This window comes from Balaenoptera ricei, chromosome 2 (assembly GCF_028023285.1).
Source record: "Balaenoptera ricei isolate mBalRic1 chromosome 2, mBalRic1.hap2, whole genome shotgun sequence".
Taxonomy (NCBI): Eukaryota; Metazoa; Chordata; class Mammalia; order Artiodactyla; family Balaenopteridae; genus Balaenoptera; species Balaenoptera ricei.
The window spans coordinates 7,136,485-7,163,113 of NC_082640.1; the positions used below are offsets into that span (position 1 = coordinate 7,136,485).

At 44.2% G+C, this 26,629-nt stretch overlaps 1 protein-coding gene across 1 annotated transcript in view; it reads left to right on the forward strand.

Moving 5' to 3' along the window:
* Window positions 1-26,629, forward strand: part of FAM171A1 (family with sequence similarity 171 member A1) — a 127,346-nt gene that overhangs the window by 45,009 nt on the left and 55,708 nt on the right. Inside the window, exon 2 of the mRNA XM_059910145.1 lies at window positions 23,499-23,726. Coding sequence (XP_059766128.1) covers window positions 23,499-23,726 — 228 coding nt within the window. The remainder of the gene's footprint in view (window positions 1-23,498; window positions 23,727-26,629) is intronic.

Below are 26,629 nucleotides of genomic sequence, written 5' to 3' on the forward strand. Positions count from 1 at the left end.
GCAACGTTACAAAAGTTCAGATCTACGAGTGCCCAAGTCTACTGTGTTTTTAACAGTGCGTGTTCGGTTAATCAGCTAAATTAAAGAATTCTAAAACATGCCAAATGGGTTTCTCTTCTCTCTCTCTCTTTTTTTTTTTTTTTTGCCAATAACAGCAAGATCTCAGTCAAGATGATGGCATGCCTTCAGGCCTATGTTTTTATACCATTGTATGTGGCCTCCGGTTTTGAAGTCCTTTCCAATGACAGGGTGGCGGTTTGTCCTACCTGAGACCGTATGATCAGACTCTTAACATCTCACCCCTCTGTGTCATCGGGCTTTGGCAGTGGGAATTGGCTTCTCTGCTTCTGATCAGGGAAGCATATTGTCAACAGGAAATATCTGTCAGCGAGACAGAGGCGGCTTAGTGCAAGAGCATGGGAGGAGAGGCCAGATCTCTGTGAGTCCTGTCCTGTCCTCAGTCCACAGGGCAGGAGCAATTCCTGCTTGCTCAGAGTGTGGACTCAATGAAATTCTGCTCAGTTCTGGCAGGAAGCAAATTGCCCTCATTCAGGAACGGTGGAGACTTGCTTTCCTGAGATCACACACTCCTGCAAACTCGTAAATACATTTTTTTTCATTTTTCTCCAAATTCAGGATGACAGTGTGGGGAGTGAGCGGAGTTACCCACCTAGCAGGGCTCTCTTCTTCTTTACCCTTGCAATGTTTATTTACTCACCTTAATTTTCCTTTTAGTTTGGATGCACTTTATTATAAAAGACTTGGAAATGCACAAAAGTTAAAATCTACACATGCCCAGGTCTCCGGCGTTTTAAAAATGGTCATTTCCTCTATTATACATAGTAAAGTTGACTTGTGAAAGTTTATCTAGTTGATGTAGAGGGCCGCCTATGGTTTAGATACTGTCGTCTCCAAATTCTTGCTGGGCTGGGTCTTTAGGAGGGAAGCTAAGTGTTAATCTTTGACTCCCGAGGCCCCAGTTAAGGTAGTGAGGAGAGAGAAGTTACAGAAGGGAAAATTTCAGGTCAGGAAAAGGAAGAATTTTCTAGTATCCAAAGCTGTTGCGCCATGGAATAGGCTGCTGCCCTGGGCAGGGAATCCAGGGGCATTTCAGCCACAGATGCTGGAAGTCTCCCTCCTGAATCTTTCAGATTCCGTTTCTCCAGCTGCTGATTCCTGGAACAGAGAGAAGGTTCTATGGCTGCAAAGCAGCTCATGCTGTTGAGAGTAGGAGTTCCAAATGTGTTTCCATGGCGGACGAAAACACGTTCTCGTCAAGGGCTGTTCGACTCCAGGACCCCCTGGAGCTGGTTCCCCAGCACCACGCTCTGTTCCTGGCATCCAGGGAGGTACAGAGCTCACGCCAGAATGAACTCGGCACTCTGCTTACTTCACCAAGAGCATCTGGCTCAAAAAGCAAAAAGTGCTGAACTCAGAATAGTAGTTGATTTGACACTCTGGTACCAAATGTTTTAAGAAGTCGGAGTTCAATTTGCAGACAGCAATTCTGTGGACCTCTGAGTGGCACAGTCCTTCAGGTGTGGGGTGGCAGGTGAGGGCTCAGAGCAGGTGGTGCTCCAGGCCACCCTGCTCTCTCCAGCCCTGCCCCACTGGCTCCAGCCAGAGCAGTCTCCACGCGCCCTTAGCTTCAGCGTAGTGTTTTAAAGAAGGGACTCGAAGGCCAAACAATGTTGGGAACCTCCCCCATGTAACAGCAGACTCACTTCATAGCTCAGCAGCAACGTGGCAATGGGGGCTTGGGGTGAGGATGACAGGTCAGTAGGAGTATCAGCTCCACGTCTAACCTTGCTTCTTTGGACCTTGAACATTCTTTCCTGTTGTTCTTTCAAGAGCACTTTTATAAGCAGGGGACTCTTTATCTCCTTCTTTGGTGACCTTCTGATCTGGTCAGATTTGAAAGGCAGTTTCTGGTACTTGGATGGTAGGCAGCTTTGGGGGAATAGAAAAAGTGCACCAGACCTAGCAGATGTGAGCCAAGATTTCAGTCTAAGCCCCCAGAGTAGCATTTTAGAGCTTATTTAAGGGGAGTCCCAGGATAAATGGAGATCCCGCCTTATTGACTATTCAATTTTAATGGCAAGAGGGGGATCACATCTGTCTAAAGGAGGAAACAAAAGCATTTGCACAGAGAAGGTCACTTCACACAGACTGGAGCCTTCAAATGCCATTCCCTACTTTTGCAGCAAATGGGTCAAAAGTAATTAAGAGGGAATATGGGTTTAATTTTTTTCTGTCTCTTCTCTCTATTCTAATTCATTGAAATGTCAAATGCAAATGGAAATTTTAGAAATGATACGTTGAGATTATACCTGTGCTGGCAGAAAGGTTGTCTCATACGATGCTTATAAATATACAAAAGCCTGCTCAGTCTTCATACAGGAATGCTTAGACTTGGAATTTAAAATAGGTGGCCCATTTTTGAAAAGGAAGGCAATAGTTGTAAATGTGTATTGTTTGGGGACCAGAGAGGACCATGTGGGCTGTAACTGCAGGCAGAGCAGATGATGCTCAGGGCGCCCTCCGTCCTGCACCCCTTGGGTTCCCTGTGCTCACTGCTACCTGGGCTCTGTCCCTCCTGGGACTTCTCCCTTCCCCCGTCGTTCCTGATGGCTAACGCCCATCCTGCCGTAGAGCTGCTTTCCAGCCCTGGGAGGTGGAGAGGGAGGGAGAAGATTTCTGGAGGGTCGATGCTGAAACCCAACGGATCTTTATCCAAGAAGAAAGTTTCGTTTTAAAGACAGGCCAGGTGGGGAGTGCTTTTAGAGAGCTTTTAGTATAGGGTTGTAGCCGAGAGGGGGCCGGCTGCTGCTTCTCTGCAGAGCTAGCCTGGGCTGGTCATGGGGTACCGCATGGCTGGGCCACAAGACCAGTCCGGCTTGTCTCTCAACTCTGCCATTTTTAGGGTATTTTAAAGCATTTTAGGTCACACTTGCCTTTACTGTAAGCAGGGGACTTGACCTGCTCTGTGTCCGGAGATTGCTACTAAGATCATATAACAGAACCTATAATGATAGTTCTTTGGAAACTGTAATATTCCATACATATATAAGGCTTTTTAAAAAATCATTTTTATGGTACTATTTCCCACCAAATTCCTCCCTCACCAAACTCCTTCCCTAGATCCACACCCGCCCCCGTGCCGTCATGGCAATAGAAATTGGAAACAGGTCGTTCTTTTACATATTTGGTCTTTCAAGGCCAAAAAGAAAATTTAACTATCAAGTACAATTGGTTGGTGAAGCTCATCTTTCTCTTACAGTCAGAATGGTTGGTCCTAGACCCAGAAGACAACTTTATTTCTGGTGCTTAAGAATAAACCCCAGAGACCTCCCAAAGTTAGAGATCAGAATTTAGAAATTAAACCTACCTTTTATGTTCTTCTTTCCTCCCAGTTGAAGATTCACCCTATCATTAAGCAAAAATAATTTAATGATCACCAAAAGCTTTCTACATTAAAATATTAGCGTTTCCTGTGTTTTTAATTAATAAAAGCATAGAAAATACAGATTTCCTTCAAGTCCTACAGCAAGCGTGTAGAAGTTAGATTCTTCACTTCCAAAAATTCTGTTTCTTTGTGGATTTAAATTCACATGCTATGGAGTATGTCATTTTAAAGCAATGCTGGGGTTTGTTTTAGGTAGCTTTTAAATTGTTAGTTGTGAAAATATAACTACTTGAGTATCAGTTAATACAGTAAATATTACATTAGAAAATAAGGTAAACTTGGTTTCTGCTTACCTCTAATATGTATTCATGTTTAAGTTATCTACATCCATTAATTTTTTGTTTGCAAATTATATGGTAATAAGGAATGAGAAAGAAAACAGAATGTTCAAAGTTTAAAGTAGGACCAGATTTGCAACAAGAAATAGCTGTTCGTGTTAAGGTTGTAAATGTTTTTTTAAAGTTGAAAAACTAGCGCAGCTAGTTATGGAAATACTGATCAAAATAGGCTTTGTCGAGGTAATTTGTCTGAGCTGTTCCATATCTTTAAAAACTAACTTTCTGTTTTTAAAAACTAAATGTTAGCATATGTTTGTCTATTTATAAGACTTTCTCTTTATCCCCCTAGCATTTATTAACTTTCGCAATGAAGTAACAATTTTGCTTTCTGGCTAGTGGCAATACCCGCCCTTCCTAAGAAAATCCTGTGTGTACTTGGACTGTATACTTGGACATGGAGTAGAATGTATTGCACTTGGATTGTATGCATAGCAACCGCTGTTTTTAGAAGATTAAGGTGTGAATATGGACAGCATGAGAATGGCAAAAATGTTTAATTCTTTCTAATAATTAAAGGTAAAAGTCTTCATTTCCCCACCTTGCCTCCCTGTTCCTAAATAAGCACTAAATATTCAACTAGTTGGTTGACTGGAAAGGAAACGTCACAATGTTGGAAGAATATATTTACATTCTTGTGGTGGTCGATGTTATTGTTTTGGAGTCTTCCTCAAGTTCCTTCCTTTTTTAGGATAAAATCATAACTATTTAATCCTGTGTGTGGCCTGTTAGCTCAAGCTTTTTAAAACCCCATAGATGTTTTGCGAAGGTCATGGGTTCAGTCCCCATATGGCCTATGTATATGGCATCTAACTGCACTAGGCAAGTGAGTAGGAAGTTGTAGGATTTGTGCTGATTCACAACTTCCTGCAAAACAAGTCAAAGTTTTTGCCCCATTGAGGATGTGTGGGTGGTGTCAGACATATACACCTAGGTCAACACATGGGAGCAGGAAATAAGATCACTCAGCAGAGACCACCTCAACAGTACACTGGATCCAAGCGTGTGTCTGCACCCACAAAATGTCACAACCCAAAGCCCTGGAAAGGATCACCAGGTCACGCCAGAATTACTGTGGAATGATGGAAAGCCTTGTTCTAGAAAGCTTGCCCTGGCAGAGGTGATCACCACGGTGGATGTTTGCTGAATTAGTTCTGATAAGAAGGTAGATGTGACCTAATTGAGCAGAAGAATGGGAATCCGGAAGTAATTGCTGCTTCTCTGTGTGCAGATTGTTGTATTTGGGATGCAGTTTTCTGCTACTGCCCTCACTTCTATTTTTTGGGTCATCCTTGAGAGTCTTCACCCCCAAATTGGATGATCATGACCATCAATTTCAAAAGGACATCTCACCTCCCGATATTGACGACAGGATGATTTAAACATTTCTTCTTTTGCACAATTCTAATACTTGAATGTGACTTTTTCAAAGGAGAACCAAAAATATGTTAGCTGTCATAGCCTCAGTGAAAGACCTGAACTTAAATCCATAACTTAAAATCTTTTTGCATCAACTGATTCAGATAAATGTGCTTCTGAGTGTGAAGATGGGGGCGGGCCCTGGCAAGAAATGTCTGTACATTTCTTGCACACGAATGTGAAACCCATGATCATAATATGCGTGGACCGCTCGGGTGGGTCCTTTGCAGGTCACTGTTTAATGCTGTCAGACCGTGCCCTCATGAGATATTGAATCTCTTCCACTCAGAGCCTCTGCCCAGGTCTCTCTCCTCACCTGTGCTGAGAAGGGGGGGTCAGTTCAAGTTCAGGTTTACTCTTCCTCCTATTTCTGTCCCCACTGTTATGCACCCCACATATGCACCAGCGAGCCTCTCTCTGTGGTCTTGGGACTGGACTTCACCAGGAATCCCCCCATTATTTCTTCTGCCAACAGTCACTTTCTGTTGTGGTCCATTTTGCATAGTGTTAAAAAATTAATTGCTTCACTCCCCTGCTCAGAAATCTTCAGTCACCCTGCGCTGTTGAGAGTCTGCAATTTCTCATTCACTGCCTAATACATGAGGTCCTTTACGGCTGTCACAGAGTCTGGAAGGTAACTTAGAGGTTCATCAGGTCTGATCTAAGTGCTCTATTGTGCCTGGCTGACAAATCCTTTTCCCCTCTTGCTGCTGAAGTATTTTCTGTGATGTGGAACATCCTGTTTATTCATGCATCCAAGACCTTTTAGAAAGTTCTTCGTCTTCACAAGTGTAATCCTAACTAATTCTGCACCAATTCTCTGTTCCTGGCTTATCCTCAGCCAGGAAAACCTTGAGTCATCCACTGTTGTAGAATATAAATTGTATTATTGTTCAGGTATGGGGAGGCCAACAAACAGGAGCTGACTGCCCTTAAAGAGATACTTTGTTATACTCAGAGTTCCCAAGAAGAAGGGGTACATCACTCCACAGGGGCGCACATGGGGAAGCACCAGGGACAGTTAGGAGGCAGAGGGACTGAGGGGAAAACATAGGCAAGAGCCTTTATTGTGGTTTTCTCGGGAAGGAATGGGTGAAGCAGAGTAAGCAGGCCAGGCAGGGTTAGGATTGTCTAGCTTGAATGATTTCATAGGCTCTGGGGCATGGGGACTGTCTGTAGTTGTCTGGTATCGGGCCCCGGGGAGATTAGAGCAGGTGGATAGTGGCCTGGGGCTGGAATTTGAGCCCCATGAAGGAGGTTGGTGTGGTTGTGTGTTCTGGGTGGGTTAGTTTGCATCTGAAGGCCGCTCAAAGGTAGGCCCTCCAAGATAGTACTTTGCTATCACTAGGAATCAACTAGCCTTAGGAATTGCAGTCCCATGAGAGTCAGCAAAGCCCCAAGATGTCAAAGCATCAAAGTACAGAATAAAAAGACATGGTTCGTACACCTGCCAACCCTGACTGTCCCATCTCAGGTACAAACCAGCTCTGTAACCTTGAATGAGAAACTCCAGCTCCTCATGGAGGCAGTGGAGATGTAAAGGCTATAGCACAGCCAAGAGCTCATTCTTTCTTCCTCGTGGAGGTGAAGCCTCGCACACTTCCCACTACTTTACCCCCATCCCCAGGTTCGCAGCAGTTTCAGTCAGCGGCAGTCTCTCCCTCCCTGATAATGTGCAGGGAAAGTCATCAGCCATGGGCCGCCCTGGAACTTCACTTTAATCTCTTTCATATGTGGACTTCCCTGCCTACATTTGTATCCTGAACACCTTGGGCCAGTGGGGTGCCTTTGGGATGCAGTCATTGGCCCTGCCACTGTTAGAACTTTTGAGTTCTTGGCCTGAGCCAAATGACTATTCCCTGTGCCCTCTACACCTGTGACCCATTTGACGGGTGACATTTAATAACGCCTTTGTGAAGGCAGAGCTAAAAATAGCATCGACTTCCAAGTATAAGACAAAACATGGCAGACCTTCTGTACTACAACTTGGGAAAATTATCCATCTTATGTTGCAGAATTATTAACCGAGTTGGCCGTGAAGAGGAGCGTGGAACTCTTATTTTTCAAGGCAAGAGTGGAAAATAAAATCCCTTTATATTGACATTGATGCCAGTACACGAGCTATGAAAGTTAGAAGGCAAAATGTGAATCCATTTGGCACAAACGAAGAACCAGTTCTATAAACGTAAACAGTGTGGAAAATATTGTATGGTGATGATCACTGTGGAAAAACATCACAAGGACCAAGTACTCTGTTGTTCAGAAGAGTCAGATTTTTTTTCCCCCTCAGATGAAGCAAGAAAGTTATACTGTGTTGTGAAAGCTTTTAAATTTCTTAGAAAACCCCTATAAATTGGATTTTGTAAATATCGATGTTAATTAGAACATTATAAGGTTCATCCATTCTATATATAATAGCTGGCACTGCTAATTCCAACTTCCCACTCCATCCCTCTCCCTCCCCTGTCCCCCAGAACCACAAATCTGATCTCTATGTCCATGAGTCTGTTTCTGTTTTGTAGATAGGTTCATTTGTGCCATATTTTAGATTCCACATATAAGTGATATCATACGGTATTTGTCTTTCTTTTTCTGACTGACTTCATGAGTATGATAATCTCTAGGTCCATCCATGTTGCTACAAATGGCATTATTTCGTTCTTTTCTATGGCTGAGTAGTATTCCAAGGTATATATGTACCACATCTTCTTTATCCAGTCATCTGTCAATGGACATTTAGGTTGTTTCCATGTTTGGCTATTGTGAGCAGTGCTGCAGTGAACATTGGGGTACATGTCTCTTTTTGAATTATGGTTTTCTCAGGGTATATTCCCAGGAGTGGGATTGCTGGATCATATGGTAATTCTATTTTTAGTTTTTTGAGGAACCTCCATACTGTTCTCCATAGTGGCTGTATCAATTTACATTCCCACCAACAGTGTAGGAGGCCTCCCTTTTCTCCACACCCTCCCCTGCATTTAAACAAACATCCTTGAAGAGAGAGTCCACAACCAGGGTAGTCAGTGCCTGGCTCACGAAGTGTGCAGAAATGCAAGAGCCCAGGGAGAATTCATGTTCGGCAGAGCCTAACAATGGCTTCTGCCACCCCTCCAGCTCCCTGTCACCTTGGGAATTGTCAGCGGTGGGTGTGAAGGAGAAAGGGAATCTTCCGTGAACCGTACTCAGCTGTGGTCAGCTCCTTGCATGAACCTTTTCAGGAGGGCTTTTGTAAACTTCTTGAAGACCCTCGATGATCCTTGTTTCAGAGTCAAATGTTAGGAGAGAGGAAGCTCATTAAACCCTCACTGTGTGCTATGCTGCATGCTAGCGCCTTACCCTCACTGTCTCGCGATAGCTCTCTGAGATGGTTATGGGGGGGCATCACCCCCATTTTTTCCAGACAGGAAAACTCCAGTTAAGAGCGCGAAGCAGTAAGTGGAGAGATGAGACTCAAATCCGTGTGGTCAGAGCCCCAAGCCCTGTGCTCTGAAAAACACAGTCTTCCCTTTTTTATTTTTCTTCCACTGAGAGGCTTTTGGAGGAGGAAGGGGTGTGAGGGGTGGTTCTGAGATTTTGTTTCACCAGGTAAAGTCAGAGGAATGCTGGCAAGGAGGCAGGATGAAGAATGACCTTGTGCCCACAGACACCTTACAGACATCTTCTCCGTCCTCCTGCTACGAATCCTACAATGTCTTCAAGGCAGTTGGAACCCCTGTTTTATGGATGAAGAAATGGGGGCTCAAGGAGGCTGATGGACTTGACTGAGACCACTCAGCTCCTAAGTGAGGAGCCTGGAAGCCGACCCCAGATGGGCTGGCTGTGAGCCACGCGTTCTGTACACATTCCCCGGTAGTCAGGGGTGTTCACATGGAAGACCCTAAAGTGCCCTAGATAATTAAGCTTCTTCTGAAACAGGAAAGAAAAAATTTTATGGGTATATAGCATTTTTTAAATATTTTATTTTATTTATTTTTTTTAATTTTTAATTTTTATACAATTTTTAAAGGTTACTTTCCATTTACAGTTCCGAAAAGAAAATTTTAATAATAGGTTCACTGTAGCTTGTTAAATATCTCTTTCTTTGGAGAGATAACCACTGCTCTCACTACAGCTGCTTCGAGGACCTTTATCTTTCTCTCACGTACTTCAAGTACCAGCGAGCCTCACACACTTGGGCCATTCACAGCCTTCCAGCGAGCCTCTTCTGCCCCTTTTTTAAATTCTAAAAGTACTTAATGTCAGCTTCCTCCCAGCCAGCTCCATTTAGCACCTTCTAACTGGTCTCTTCCTAGAGAGAGAAATGACTTGCTAAAAAAAAATTTTTTTTTTTATAGTGTGTTCTGCAATGTACTTCTTTTTTTTTAATTTAATTATTATTTATTTATTTATTTATTTTATTTATGGCTGTGTTGGGTCTTCGTTTCTGTGCGAGGGCTTTCTCCAGTTGCGGCAAGTGGGGGCCACTCTTCATCGCGGTGCACGGGCCTCTCACTGTCGCGGCCTCTCTTGTTGCGGAGCACAGGCTCCAGACGCGCAGGCTCAGTAGTTGTGGCTCACGGGCCTAGTTGCTCCGCGGCATGTGGGATCTTCCCAGACCAGGGCTCGAACCCGTGTCGCCTGCATTGGCAGGCAGATTCTCAACCACTGCGCCACCAGGGAAGCCCCCCCAAATTTTTTTTTAATAATAAACACCTGAAGCCTTCTTACTGAAAAGAAATGCCATGTAATTTTGCTCTTGACCAAGCCCTGGACAAACTATTAAAAATGCGTATCTGTAAATATAAGGAGATCTGGAAAGACACACACACACACACACACACACACAGGCACGCAGAATTTTTCCTCCACCGGGTTCCCTTGGCAACCTATCCACAAGCATCTTCCAACACATCTTTAAAGCTTGGTTGAGGTGTGTATGTAAATTTTATAGACGTGTTTAATATTGCTCATTAACGTCACGGTTTCTGGATTCTTCTAAATTCTCTTAAGGGAACTTTTGTGCCTCTGTGAAAAGTTTAAAATACCAACAAAACTGAAGTCATCTTCAAGTGGTTTCTATGGTAATTTCCTTACAAATACCTGTGGGTCCTCTTTCAACGCAGTATTGCATCATCATTATTCTCTTGTTTAATTGTGAAGGAGATTGTGCGAAGCTTAGAGAAACATTTACCATATTTACATTTTCCTGTTATAGTTGTTACATACTTTCCCATATCTGAGTAAAACGAGGAAATTGTTAGGTTTATATATATGCATTGATTTTTCTGGAAAAGTTCTTTAAAGTTGGAACCACAACTTTTCTTTTTAGCTATGTTTAGCATCATTTTGGTGTTCAATAACTGCTTCAATTCTAATTACTTTTGAAGAGTTAAAGCTTTCTTTTATTTTAAATTGGTTTGAATTTTTTTCAGAGAAGCTTCCCCCAAGACAAGCAACCATATTTTCATATCGTACTTTAAAGTGAAATCTACATGATTCCTGCTGCCATTTTAAAAAAAGTGGGATTGTGTCAGTGGCATTTGCTGTCAGATAATTTTTTAGGTGAGATCATAGAAACACTGTGAAATTATTTTGCTTGGGAGCACTTGGTTATATACGTAAGTTGTACAGTTCAATCAGGTATATCCAGCAATGGTTTTCAGGTTATCCTGGGATGTTTAACCTAAATCACCCCTTGATTAGTTGCAAGAGTGTAATCACTTTACAGTTGCTTTTATAGCATAACCTGTATGTGGAACCAGCCTTATTTTGTACCAGGTGCAATAACAGAGAATGACTTCTGCCATTTAACTTATTGGTGAATAGATAAACTTAACAGCATCCTTATCCAAAAAGTTGTAGGAGGTTGTTGGCATTTGAGTATTGCGTTTTCTATTTCCATTAGAGAGTGTTTCATGTGGGGAGAAGAAGGCATCCTGTCACTTGAAAAAAGCAGAAGGTCGATGTCATACATGTCATACATGTGTATATCATGTATCCTGTATGCATTTATCAGAGCTTCTTTAATTGCTGCACTTCTGTGATGAATGTTTATTGTGTATTTCGACATTCTTGGCAACTTGACGATGTTGGTTAGAAAGCGTTGTTAACAAGATGATCATCAGCGTAATCCTCATACATACATCTTATGGGAAGGGGGAGGAATCCACTGATTTATGGCCCCAGAGATCCTAGCAGCCCTGCCAAGATGGAAGTTCATGTTTGGGAGGGACAGACACAAGGGGTTGAGGTGAATGTTTGTGTGCAGAGCCTGCAGAGATGGTGATGGTGAATAAGCTCAAAGCACGTGCCCTGCGGAAGGCGGGCGGCCAGCAGGAGGGCGCCTGGGGACAGCGCTCACTGGCTGCTCGCACAGGGCTCTCATCCATGTTCCAAACTGAAGCTGTGACCATGAGTCACCACGGAGCCGTCTTTTCATGAAGTTCAGGTAGGAGTCAGTTGCCAGAAACTGGAGAACACAGAAAGGCACAAAATGAGATCCTGAGTTCCCAGGGCTGCCGCAGTAGACGTATCTCATATGCTTTTTCAAGTGGGTAGAAATTCAGATGGAAGTACGGAGATCACAATCCTCCACTGAAAACTAAGGGGCACTTTTACAAGGAAAGCCTCGTGTGGGTGGGAATTCTGTGTCAGATATTGTGACCGCAGCTTGATAGAGAGGTTTTAGGGCAGAGCTTGGTACAGTCAAGAGCAAAGGTGATTAAATAGAGAACAGGTGCTGAGGGGACCATCAGTGCGCTAGGAGGGACTAGTGCCAGCACATGTGTCCCCCGACACTTGCCTGCATTTGTCCCGTCTCTTCTTCGCAGAATACCAAACTGAATATTATTTTTAGGATGAAAATACACAAAAATTGCCAAATGCTTTTGTGCAGCTAGAAACTGGTTATAAGGGAGTCCTAGGATGTACAAATTGTAGCAGATTTTTATTGAGCTATATTGTATATTTTATTACATATAATAGATAATATATCAATATAAGAATATGTCATAATATTTATATAATATTCTGTATTACACTATATATTAATTTATATAATACAGAATATAACTAATGTTAGTATATAATGCATGTGATATATTAATACCTAATATAATTATATAATTAATATATAATGTGATTAATATTGCTATATTGTTATCACATAACAATATATTTATATACTATATTAAAATAATTTATTAATAACTAACATATTAATAATACATTATATGTTAATACAGATTATATAACGCACAATATTATAGATGATAGCTGATATTATACAATCTATAATATAGATAGATCTTTTTTAGAAAACAATTTGCTTGAAGGATATGATTCACTAATTTTGGGAAGAAAATAAAATTGAACAATATATAAGATGCATACGCACTCTATGAGACCAGAGAAAATAAATTATAAGAAAACACTAGTGTGACAAAGTGCATTCTCCTTTCATCAGATTACAAAGCAAGATAAACCTTTCATGTTTCTAAAAGAAATAAAATAAGTGGATAGAAAGCTGCCTCTTCACATGTTGGGCAACTCAGGATGTACCTGTAATTGCTGTATAAGGGACTGGCAATTCCATGTATACAGATACTGTTAAATGTTAGCACCAAGTAATATAGGGCAGGATCTCTTAGAGCAAAGTTCCGGTAACATTTTAAAAGTAACCTCCCATTTAGAAAATGTTTTTAAATGAGCAAGTAATTTTTTTTATATTTTGACTTAAGAGATGGAAATCTGTTGTGACTCCCCTGAATTGGGGTTAAATATAGCAAATTGCAGTGCTGGAGGCTGAGTCGAGTGACTTGCTTTTCTGCTGCTTTCCCTGGTGGTTGGCAGCCATGGGGGGTCCAGGCAGCTTGGGATAAAAGCCTTTGCTTGATCTGCTGGTGGAAATGGACTTTCTTTCCACAGAGCCCGATGGCCAACCCAGCAAACACTGGGTTCCCAACGAGGTGGGTTGCTGTGGAAACCAACAGCTCTAAACACCAAAAGGAAAGAAAAAAATTAAAATCCCAGAATCAAGGCCAATTTGAGGGAGTATAAAAAGGCATGAAAAATGGTCAGAGGGAGCCAAAAACTTCACAGAAAGAAACCAAAAAAAAAAAAAAAAAAAAAAAAAGATGGAGCCCACAGGCTTCACTTTCCCTTCCATGATGAGCCAGAGTTTGTTCGAATAGATCTGAAACCAAGGCACGGAGGCTGTTCAGTCCGCCGGCGAGAGTGGTCCTCTCAGCTGTGTTCCCAGTGACAGCCACAGAGGGCGCTGTGATCCGGAGTAGTACCTGTTAGCAGGTGACTGTTAGAGAGATGGAGAATGTTGGTTTTGGAGTTTGCATGAGAAGTTATGAAATAACTGGCTTCTGTCATTTGTAGAAAAATAACTAAAGCCGTGGATTATTAGTTGAAGATGAAAGGGGAGAAGACAAGGCATGCTTGCTGCCTGGCCTCCCGGTGTCTGCAGGCAGTTCTGTGAAACTGCACCTGCGAAGGATGCGCTGTGATTCCCTCCTCTGGTCCCTGCCGTTATGCTTGCTCTAAATTGCTGTGTGGGTGCCTCCTCTCCAACCAGCGGTCTGAAACAGACTTGTCGCATTGAGTTCTAAGTCTGTGGCAGATAGAAAGGAGATGGCGAGAAGATCATGCTGGATTGAAAGATACTGTTTAGTGCTCTACCCACCAAACAGGTGCTCTTCGAAAAGGGACTGGTTCGTGCCTGCAGAGTCAGACTCTTCAACCCTGCCAAGAGCAAAGGAGTTCTGAATTCTAGTGGAGGTGGGCCGCAAGAAGAGGTCTGAGCCGCACACCCACGGGTCCACCCACCATGCTGCAGAATTGGAACCCCTGATGGGGACTGTGGTAGTCAGGGTTCTCCGGAGAAACAGAACCAATAGGATGCACGGACACTTAGGAAGAGGTTTATTCTAAGGAATTGGCTCCCATGATTATGGAGACGAGTCCCAAGGTTTACAGGGTGAGTCAGCAAGCTCGATGCCCAGGAGAGCTGATGGTATAAGTTCTAGTTCAAAGGCGGGCAGGCTTGAGATCCAGGAAGAGCCGAAACTTCAGCTCAAGTCTGAAAGCAGGAAAAAAGCCGATGTTCCAGTTCAAAGGCTGGCAGGCAGGAGGAAGTCTCCCTTTACTCTGGGAAAGGTCAGCCTTTTTGTTCTCTTCAGGCCTTCAACTGATTGGACGAGCCCCACCCACATGAGGGAGGGTGAGCTGCTTTGCTCAGTTAAACGTTCACCTCCTCCAGAAACACCCTCACAGACACACTCAGGATAATGTTTGACCAAACATCTGGGCCCCCTTATGGCCCCGTGAGGTTGACATATACCATTAACCATCACAGATGCTGAGAAGGAAGGCCAGGGGGTGGGAGGAGAACCAGGTGGGTGCAGTTTCAAAGAGAGGGTCCCCTGTTGTATAGAGTCATCCCAGGACAGCACAGAACCTGAGGGGTGCAACCCACCCCTACCCACTCCAGCTAGGAAGCTCACAAAACTCCTGTGAGCACGAGGTGCACGGCCATATGAGGAGACTGAGCCGGGACCACCTTACTGCCCTCCTGCCCTGAGACGGGGCCGCTCACACCACTGCCCCCGACCAGACGTCTCCTCCCTGCTCCCTTGGTCAGAAAAAGCACGTGCTTCTTTTTTATTATTTTTCTAATTTTATTGAAGTGTAGTTGATTTACAATGTTGTGTTATTTTCTGGTGTACAACAAGGTGATTCAGTTATATATATATATATTTTTTTTTCAGATTCTTTTCCATTATAGTTTATTATAAGAAATTAAACATAGTTTCCTGTGCTCTACAGTAGGACCTTGTTGTTAGCACCTGCTTTAGCACCTGCTTTCTTCTAAATCAAAATCCAGCATGAGGGTGGAGCAGATTAGCAGAAGTTAGGTTAGCAAGGCCAAAATCCATTTCTCCATCTTAGCTACCAGGGCGGCTGGGAAAACAAGTCCCTGGCTTCTGCCTTAGACCAAACACGTGATGCAGGAACATACTGAAATCTTCCAAAAATGCTGGGCTGGCAATCAAGTTCATCTTCCTGTGCTACCCGCCCTTCCAGTCTCAGCTTCAACTTTCTTCTCTTCCAAGAAGCATTCCCCCATTGAATTCAATAAACCGTGATCACGGCCAGTATTCATACCGTACATGCTTGTGTAGCCAATGGTACCCCTTTTTAAATTGTTAATATCACCCCTACATCACCTCTACTTCTCTAGGTACTTTCAGATCTTTTTTCTTTGTTAGTTTGTGTTTATGTTTGTAAACTCCAGACCCTCTTAGTCTCTTTTTTGCTGTATTGTTTCTCCTCTGTCTTATCCAGCTTCATCCTTCTTGCTCTCTGGCACGTGGATTGGTCTTACCTCTCCCCACCCCTACCCCCCCAAAAAACTGTAAACTCCTTAAAAACAGTAACCATATCTTTTTTTCTTCTCTTTTTCATCTTCCACAGTCCCTAGTATAATACCAAGCACATAGTAGCTGATCAATAAATATTTTCCAATTAAGTACAATTAATTAGTTATCTGGATTGATTAATGCTCCTCAAATGAATTTTGATAATTTCTATTTAAAAAAATAATGAGGAAAAAAACCCCAATAATGACGGGGAGTTCCCTGGTGGCCCAGTAGTTAGGACTCAGCGCTTTCACTGCCCTGGGTTCAGTCCCTGGTGGGGGAACTAAGATCCCGCAAGCCATGCGGCACAGCCAAAACAAAATAAATTAATTAATAGTAATAATAATAATAAAACAATAATGAATAAGAAATCAATGGAACAACAAAAAGCAGGTATATTTAGGCCATATACCAGATGATACCCAGAAATGCTTGTTAGTTTTAGTAATTCGTTCAACATAGATATTGAGGGTCTATGTGCCAGAGACTATTCTATGTGCCTGGGATACATGAATAAAGAAGGGAAGAGAAACAGACAAAACAGCTGTCTCAAAGTTTATGTCCCAGAAGAGTCAGATGGTTAATACACATATAAATTAGAAACATGTTAGAATCGATAAGTGTAATGCATAAAAGAAAAGGCAGAGCATGATAATATCAGAATTTCAGGGAGACATTAGGATTGACATTTTAGAGAGAATGGTCAGAATTGTAAAAACGATTGTTTTTAAACAATCAGAGAAAATTAAATATTTGCTGGGTATGAGACAATGTAAAGAGGTTGTTCTATAAACTGGGTCTGTTAATGGCATTTGGGGTATTTTTTAAAAAATCCTTATCTGTTGTAAACTGAAGTATTTATGGGGAAATAATGTGACCTAATGTTATGATGTCTGGGATTTGCTTCAAAATGTTTCAGCAAAAAAAAAAAAATGAGGAAGGGAAGGAAAGAATGATGAAAGGAAGGAGGGAAGGGAAGGGGAGGGGGAGGGGAGGGAGGGGAGGGGGAGGGGAGGGGAGGGAGGGGGAGGGAAGGGAAAATCGGGTGCGGGGAGCACAGATGAGACAAGAATGGTAGAAAGTTGATATTTGAAGCTTATCAATGCTGGGGGGATCCTCATACTGTTTTCTCTACTTTTATATGTGTTCTAACATTTCCATAATAAAAGTTTAAAAGAAATAACTAGTGGTCAGTCAAGGCCTCATTTAAGCAGAGGCTCAGGAGGTGAGGGCGGGAGCCCCGGGGAATGGGTTTGTGGGGGGAGGTTGCCGAGGAAAGAAACAGCCCAAAGAGCCTGCCCCCTTGCAGCTCCTTGAATTGGGGGTGGGAGCCGTGTAGGAGCTGAGTGGGAGGTAATTTGGCTGTGGGGTGGAGAACACATGGAGCCTGAAAGTCGCTGCAGGGGCCTCAAGTCAAGGTCAGATCCAGGCGGGCTGCAGAATCACACTTGATGTGCTTTCGTTGGGAGTTTGTTGAGCCACCCAGATACCCTGGATCTCTTTACTCAGACTCTGAGGTGAGCGTTTGTAAGGCATCATCAGTGCCGTCTGGTAGGAGTTTCTGTGTTGGTGGAAATGTTCTCTCTGTGCTGTCCAGTATGGGAGCCACTGGTCACCCATGGCTGTGGAGGACTTGAAATGTGCCTGGTGTATCCAAGGAGCTCAGTTTCTAATTTAATTTCACTTTAATGAATTTAAACTTAAATTGACACCCCCCTGTGGCTGGCGGCTCCCACACTGCAGTCTTAGGAGACGGTTAGCTGCCCTCCGGGATTTCCCTCCACGTTGGTCCTAACTCCATTTAAGCCACGAGGTCGTTCTCACCTCCAGGGGTTTGTAGCCCCGCCTGCGCCCCCTTGCCTGGCGGGTTCCTGTGCATCCTTCAGGCCTGAGCTTACGTGACACCTCCTTGAAAGGCCCTTGCAGTTGAAATTCAGCTCTTCTCCATCCTGCTGTCCTGTGGTACCCAGCTTTCCTCGGAGGCATTTTTCCCAGTTTGTAATTATACTTGGTCTTTATTTATTTAATGTCTAAAGCCAAGAGCTCCTCAGAGTTGGGGGTCCGTTCACCGCTGTCTACCCACGTCGTTGGTGTGCAATGAAAACGGACCGAGATGGCAACAGGGAGGGAGCAGTCTCAGTGTATGCAGTGCTGAGGCCGCAGGCGAGGGGCCTCTAACCCGCTGTGGAGAGCAGTTGGTGAGTTGGGAGCAGTTTCTCGAATAAACCTTAACTAGGACTTTTAAAGGATGAACAGGCATTAGCAACAGGAAAGCAAAGTTGGACAACGGCATTTCCTACACAGATTTCTCAGAAGCAGCAGCACGAAGGAAAGTAGGAAACGTAGGGGACAGTGTCTGGGGCCTGTGCTGTGTGGGGACCAGGTGAGCCGGATTGTGGAGGACCTTGGGCGCCTTAAAATGGATCGTGTAGGTCAGGGGTGGGCAGATTTTTCTTTAAAGGGCCGAAAGTAAATAGTTCAGGCTCTGCAGGCCTTAGGTCTCTGTCAAAACTTCTAAACTCCACCATCGAAATGCAAAAACCGCCTTGGACAATATGTAAATCACTGGGCGTGGCTGTGTTCCAATAAAACTTTATTTTATGCACACAAATTCAAGTTCCAGGTAATTTTCATTTCACTATTATTCTTTTAAATTTATTTTTCCCCCAATCATTTAAAAGTGGAAAAACCATTCTTGGCTGATGGACCACACAAAACAGGCAGCTGGCCACACCTGGCCCTCGGCCACGTTTGGTGGGGAGCACAGTCGGGTTGGAAGGGGAACAGAAAGTGGTGAGATCAGTATTTCACGTGGCTCCCTGAAATACTGGCTTCAGTGGGAGCTCAGGGATCAGGTCTTAAGACAGTGGCAATTTCTGTGAAGAGGCTGAACAGCAGTCTGGGTGATAGATTTCCACAGCCTGAGATAGGGCAGTGTTAACAAGGGATGGGAAAGAAAGGCCGGCTTTGAGATCTATATTCCGGAATCAGAATCAGCAGAACTTGGTGATGGATGTTCAGGGTAGAGGGTAAAAGAATAATGTCCCAGCTTCAAATTAGTAATCAGGTGCCCCATCTCAGCAGGATACATCAGCTGTCATGACCAACAAAGAAACATAGTGCATCTTATTTTTCTTTTAATTGAAGTATAGTTGATTTACAAGGTTGTGTTAATTTCTGCTGTACAGCAAAGTGATTCAGTCATATATATATATATATATATACATATATATATTCTTCTTCATATTCTTTTCCATTATGGTTTATTACAGGATATTGAATATAGTTCCCTGTGTTATACAGTGGGGCCTTGTTGCTTATCTATTTTGTATATAGTAGTTTGTATCTGCTAATCCCTAATTTATTAATTTATTATTAAACTCCTTATTTATTCTTCCCCCCCCCCCCCAACCTTCCCCTTTGGTAACCATAAGTCTGTTCTCTCTGTCTGTGAGTCTGTTTCTGTTTTATAGATAACTTCATCTGTGCCATATTTTGGATTCCACATATAAGTGATGTCATATGGTATCTTTCTTTTTCTGACTTACTTCACTGAGTATGATAATCTCTAGGTCCATCCATGTTGCTGCAAATGACATTATTTCATTCTTTTTTTATGGCTGAGGAATATTGCATTGTATATATGTACCACATCTTCTTCATCCATTCATCTGTCGAGGGACACTTAGGTTGCTTCAAAGTCTTGGTTATTGTGAACAGAGCTGCTGTGAACGTTAGGGTGCGCGTATCTTTTCGAATTAGAGTTTTCTTCGGATACACGCCCAGGAGTGGATCTTAATGCATAGTTAGGTCTGTGGCCATGTATAGGGGCTTCCTTTTATCTGCAAGACGAGATTAATAAATAGTTAATAATGCTCCATCTTGTCATAAGATCACTCCCCTGGTTGTCATTTAGTGGGAATAATTTTATTTGCTGTTGAATGGATAATATAAGTATTTCTATAAAAATGATACCCCAGTGAGACATTTCTGTGACTTCCACTCAATTTTGCTGTGAACCTAAAACTGCTCTAAAACATAAAGTCCATTTCTAAAACAATGAACTAGATATAGAACCACTGAACAAGAGGACTGTTCATGCTGTACTGTCATATGAATAAAGCAAATTGCAAAAGTTTTAAAAATATGATACCCCAGTGGTCTGTAATAATTTCTTAACTATAGTGACATGTTTTCACATCCTATCACACCAAAAGAGTAGCTACGTAATCTCTCCCAAGGACTACAGTTGCAGAACATAAACTAGGCTTCCCGTTTTAGAAGCAATTCAAGTGGTAGAATCTAGGACGTTGATTATAGGAGAACTCCTTTCTTGTGTTTATTCACAAATCCTTTAGCTTTTTCCAAATCTCAGCTGCTTTTGCCTTCTCAGCAAACAGTTAAGAGAAAGCAGAAACCTTGTAATCCCAGTTGTTAGTAAATGTTGCATTACCATAAGATTACATAGATCATCACTGCAACGCTACAAAGCCACCTTCCCACTTGCCCTGTTTGAGAGGATTTCTGCTATGCACATGTTAATTCATTTATAACTTCCTATACCACCTGGGGACAAGGAAGACCCCAGTTCAGTAAGAAAACAAATGTGTGTTTGTACATACTGCAAACCTGCATTAAGATAACAATGATAAGATTGGAAGGAATCAACTAAATATGTTTTGTAATGCCATATCCTTGATTTTCTTGATGTTGATTTTATCCCTCTTTTGGCAGTTTTCTCCTCCTGTAGTATGAAGTAACCAGGTTCAATTTCTGTAGCACTTTTTTTCTCTACAAGGTTTTTGGGGTTTTTTTTTTCTTTCCACAAATTGTTTCATCAGTTGGCTTTTTTATTTTTAAGGCATTTTATTTATTTACTTATTTATTGTTGGCTGTGTTGGGTCTTTGTGGTTCCGCGCAGGCTTTCTCTAGCTGCGGCGAGCGGGGGCTACTCTTTGCTGCTGTGTGCGGGCTTCTCACTGCAGTGGCTTCTCTTGGTGCGGAGCACGGGCTCTAGGCATGCAGGCTTCAGTAGTTGTGGCACGTGGGCTCAGTAGTTGTGGCTCGCGGGCTCTAGAGCTCAGGCTCAGTAGTTGTGGCGCACAGGCTTAGTTGCTCCGCAGCATGTGGGATCTTCCTGGACCAGGGCTCGAACCCATGTCCCCTACATTGGCAGGCAGATTCTTAACCACTGCGCCACCAGGGAAGCCCCTCTACAAGGTTTTGAGAGATTTATTTGGTGCAGACCTTATATAGCACCAAGGTCTAGGATTCTTTAGGGGTTCCTCATGGTCACCTAGTCAAGAAATGGATCAAGTAAGTGATACTGACCGAGCCCTTGGACTCTTTAATAGTAGAAATTGAGAAGAGGCCAGCTGAAAAATTCAGGCAAGGTTTTACTGGGGAGGCTGCAGCACGTGGGAGCAGAAACAAGTAATAGGTGCCCTTGCTCGCTCCCCGAGGAGGGGCGAACTGGTTCCTTAAATGGGATAACAACAGGGGCAGGTCTCTGGGCCGGGCAGGACACGTCGCTTCGGTGGTCTGCCCACCCCCTTGCTGGTGCTGTGTGCGGGGACCATGCACAGGACCCTGCTTTTGCTCCCAGTCCCTAAGAAGTGGCGGTTGGTTGGTGGCCTTTTGTATCTTATTGTTCATAATTGCCCCAACTGTGCATGCGTGCAGTTACTTTTTATTCCTTTATAGTTTCTTTCTATTCTGTTGCTCAAGGAGACGTTTGTCCAGGTACAGTCATTCTGCTAAAGTGTCCCGGCTCCCAGCCTATCTCATCGGTATATGAAAAAAGGGTGAGAAAATGATCGACTAAGTGAAATTTGCAGTATTGAAAAGGTTGCTTTCGCATCATAAGATCGCCAGCAAGTTACCAAGGTGGAAGTTCTCGAACCAAAAGAAGTTCTAATCAATGTAGTGGCCCCAGTTGGGGAAGAGCTTGGGATATTGAGTTATTAGCTCCCAAGAAGGATGTCTCATCCCTCCACTTAGTTTCATACCCTTTTCCCCTCCAGCTCTCCTCCCTGTGCCCTGTCCTGGGACCCTCGGACACTGTGACCGAATGCTTTCAAGCATAGTGACTGGAATACCGTAATGGCACTAGCTTGTGTTTGTAATTATACTGAGATATATGTCGCTATCATCCCCCATTTATAGATGAGGAGACCGAGACCTGGAAACCATAAGTAACTTGCCCAAGGCCATGTGGCTAGCGCTTGGTAGAGCCGAGGGTCAGACCTAGAGTGTGAACTGCCTAGAACTCTAGAGATGCACGCTGGGCACTTCCCGTGGGGCTGGCTTGGACGCCTCCTCCCCTCACTCTCAGGTTGCCCCCAGCCAGCCTTGACCTCCCCAATGGTCTCTCCACTGAGCCAGTGGTTCTCCAGTGGTTCTTTAAACGTGAGCCTCCCTGCTCACCGGTTCCTTGTCCCACCTCCCTCTCCCAAATCACCAGTAAGGCTTTCAGAACTGAGGCAGCTCACGATGTATGGCAAGTAGTGCCTCTAAGTGGCTAGTGAACTTAGGTCACTGGCTACCATTTACTCCCTTCCTACCTTAGCAAAAGGGGTTTCTTGGAGCAGAATACACTGATCGTTCTAGAATATATCTGGAATCAGCATCCTTTCACTGATGTCCACCATGGTCCATCGCCTTCTCTTGCTGGGTTATTACAGAAGTCTCTTAACTAGATGCTCAGTCTCCAGTCTTGCCAATCCCCGAGTCCATCCTTCATCCAAAACCAGGTGTTTCTACGCATAAATTTGATTTCCAGCAAGTTACCAAGGTGGAAGAGTGATAAAGATAAAGAACGATAAAGGATAAAGAACAATCCTTTTAGGTCACCCTTAGGGTAAAGAACGATCCTTTTAGGTCACTTATAAAGCCATTTCTGATCTGGCCCCTGTTGGCCTCTCAAGCCTTGTCTTTCCCTGGGCTTTGTACCCCTCACACTCCCCCTCCAGCCTTCAGAACCTATTTCCTATTTCCGTTTCTCCAGGAAGCAGGGCTTTCTCTTGCCTCTGGGCCTTTGCATGTGCTGTTCTGTAAGTGCCCCCTTGGTGCCTCCACCAGATGCCCCCCGGGCATAGCACTTACCTGTCTACTCCCTTCCCTTCACCACTGTAGTTGTGCACAGTTGCTCATGATTCTAGGTGTGGGATAACACTTCAGTATACATCTCTTGCCTGAATAAATGAAAATTATCCATTCCAGTGTAATTTTTACCGTTAATTTGGAGCTGTCCATTTCCCACATCCGTTTTCTGGTTTTGCCAATACTACTAACTCAACTTCAGCCATCTTTTCAAATGTTTACTTTTATTTTTTTTTTCTTCTGACATTCTGTACTGTTTGGGTCCTCCCTTTTAAAGGTATTTTGGACTACTTTTCAGTAACGTCATCATGATTACTAGCACAGCAACCCTGAGCTGTACACATCCATGTTCACCAGGACCATTGAAGAATTTTGCTGCAAATCTTAGCACCTGCAGGGTCTTTCTGTAGCAGCCCGAACCTTGCTTAGGCTGTGTTTGCCAGCAGCGCTGGGCAGGATAAAAGAGCATTGTGTTTATTTAAAGGGATAGAAATTTTCTCTCAATTATTTGTTGGTGTGAGCTGGGAGGAGCCAGGGGGAAAGCAGTTTGTTATGGGCAGTGGTTTTGAGGAAGATAAGAAATCATGTAAAGTAAAAAAAAGGACCTCTAAGAGGAGAACATTCCCGGTTAAAATGATTTATATTTTGGATGTAGATCGAGATTTTCTTAGCATATCCCACTTTCTACTACCTATCGCGGTTATAGCAGAATCACTGTTGGAGTTGCCCAATTAATAGCCACTGTTCTTTGTTGCTCTGTCCTTCTTCCAGAGGTCACCCTGAAGGTCCACATCAGTGATGCCAGCACCCATCAGCCTGTCCCCGATGCCCTCATTGAGATTTTCACCAACCAGGTCTCCATCGCCTCTGGCACCTCGGGGACAGATGGCGTCGCCTTCCTCAAATTCCAGTATAAGCTGGGCAGTCAGCTGATTGTCACCGCCACAAAGCATGCCTACGTGCCAAACTCTGCCCCGTGGAAGCCAATCCGGTTACCCGGTAAGGTGGTCTTAACCTTTCTCTAAAACAGGGCTTATAGTCAGGCTAGGGATGGAGTCAGACATAGAAACAATTTTGTAAGGGTTAAGGGTTAAGTCAGACAATCAGGAAAATACATGTTCATTCTCTGCCTTAGCTTTTGGGGCCCCTTATGTGCAGGAAAGGTGGGATCCCGGTGTGAAGCGGGTTGTACGTTACTGTCCATATGATGGAACTCACTTCCCCAGCGTCCCGCTCTGTACCTTACTGATAGTAACCAGCCGATGGGATTGGGGCAGTGCTCTGAAATGGGGGCTTTCTCGTCTTGCTTCAGGGTCTGAGCAATGCTGGCCAAAAGATGGGGAATGATGGCGAGACTGTCTTTCTCTTTCCCACCTTCTCACCTGCTCAGGAAGAACACTGCCGTGTGTTTCTTCCCCTCTCAACACTCTACCCCACTTCTGGCGTGTCTGATCACCAAACATGTGGGTGCTTTTCCACACATCCAGCAATTTGCGGATTCTGTGACACCAGCTGGGTACTTACTAGATTACCAGTTTATTACAAAGGCTATTAAAGGAACAGCTGGATGGAAGAGACGCGTAGGGCAAGGTCTGTGGGAAGAGGTGTGGAGCTTCCATCCCCTCCAGGTGTACCACCCTCCCAGCACCTCCAAGTGTTCACCAACCAAGAGGCTCACTAAACCCCATCCTTTTGGTTTTTTATGGAAACTTCATTATGTAGGCATGACTGATTAAATCATTGGCCATTAGTGATTTATTCAATCTCCAGCCCTCTCTCCTTTCCTCCCTGGAGCTCAGTGAGGGTGAGATCGAAAGTTCCAACCCTCTAATCACATGGTTGTTTCCCCTGGCAAGCAGCCCCCATCCTTGGGTTATCTAGGGGCCTTCCAAAAATTACTATATTAACTGAAACTCCCATGGTAAGTGGCTTGTTATAACTAACAAAAGATACCTTTATTGCCCTTATTACTTAGGAAATTCCAAGGGTTATAGGAGCTGTGAGGCAGGAATGAGACCAAGACCAAATATATATTACTTATTATAAATCACATTACTCCCAAGGCACTCCCAGTGTGCCTGGACCACATTACCTGCCAGCACTATTGCTCTGAGGCTAGCAGGGGTGGGGGGATGGGAGGAGCAAGGGCTTTGGACCTGGGTTCTGGTTCCCAGTCTGTGCTTGAGCCCTTCCAGCTTTGATGCCAGTCTCTGCAAAAGGGAGCTGATACTACCTTGTAGAGTGGTTCTGAGTAAAAAGTAGTTAATGTAGGTGCACTAGCTTACAGCACCTACAGCATAGTAGGGGCTTGATAAACGTGTAGCATCTAACACAGTGCCTGGCAAAATGCCAGCGTTAGCGCTCACCTGTGTGCCACTGGACACGCCCCATCAGGGTCCCTGCTGCCTCTGGGGCACATGGGAGCTAAGCGTGACTGTGCCCGTCTTTTCCAGCCCCAGCATCTACCCTCAGCCACAAAGTTCTCTTTAAGTTCAATTTACACTTACTGAGTAGCTACTGTGTGCCAGGCACTACCCTGGCCACTGAGGATACAGATCTAAAGACGCAGAACTCGCCCCTAGGGACTTCGTCGTTTAGTTATGACGTCAGCCGCAGAACCCGACTCCTCCTGATGGGATCAATGCTCTGATAGATTTAGGTGCCTACGGGGACGCTGGGGACCAGTTCACCGGCCTAGGTGAGCGAATGAAGGAAGGCTTCCTGGAGAGGCTGAGAGGGGAGCTGAGTCGTGAGGATGAATAGATATTAGCATCAGAAGGTGCTTGTGAAAAGATCCAGATTCCAGGACTCAACCATTCAGACTGGGCAGATTGACCCAGGAATCTGCATTTTCACAAGCAACTCCTACCCCCCCACCCCGGGTATTTATGGATAAAAATGTTCACTATGGTTTGGGACCACTGCTTTGAGAGCTATGGAAAGTGGATTTGAAATAGGTACAACTGAGGAAATCCTTTAGGAAAATGTTAGAGAAAAGGAGATAAACCTGAGAAATATTTAGCGGGCAAAATCCAGAAAGCCTTGGAGAATGGGTGGGACAGATGTGAGGGAAGGGACGAATTAGACTAAATGGAAGTTGAGTCTCGGGTTTCTGGCTGGTGATGGAGTGGATGGAATAACAGGCGGGCGGTGGGCTTGGGAGACCTGCCGCCTTGTGGTTCCCTCGAGTTGACTTGATTGATTAATGCCGTCGGCTGAAAGAAGCCCTCTTCCTCCCTCCCGTGTGCACCCCTCTCTCCAGGCTTGGGGCTCAGGCAGAGGTGGGTGGAAGTGGGAGTGGAGGTGGGGAGATGGGGAGAAAGGGATGCGTGTCGGGATTGTAGTTGGTGATGAACTTAGCGTAGATTGGATTGGAGCTGCCTCTGGGACGCCAGGTGTGTTCGGGCTTTAGTTTGAAAAGGGTTTGGGGCTTAAGAGGTTTGGAGGTGGAGGTGGAGTTTGGGGTCATCAGCAGCTTTTAAGGGAGACTCAGAACAATGATCTAACCCAGAGAGTGGAGGGGAGTGGGCCTGGGGCAGAACCCTGGGAAGGCCAGCGCGATAAGAAAGGTGGTCCTTGTTAGGTTCTTGCTAAAGACAATGTTTGACCTCCCCCATTTTTCACACTGAGAAATCACTGGAAACAGCCCTGGGGTAAGTCTAAACGGTATCCAGACACCTCAACTCCACCTTTGCTCGGGGGGTGGGGGCAGCAGCACAAAATACCACTGATTCTCACCATCACAGGAGTTACGTTCTGCAGAGTCACCGTGAACACTGAGTTGGTGAATCCTGAGCCGTTGCTCCCGGGGGAAATGCAGGGTTAGGTTCCTGAGAGCCTCTGGTCACGTTTTCATCCACTGATCAGTACATCTCCTTGTTTGATGTGTGTTTCTGTTGCAA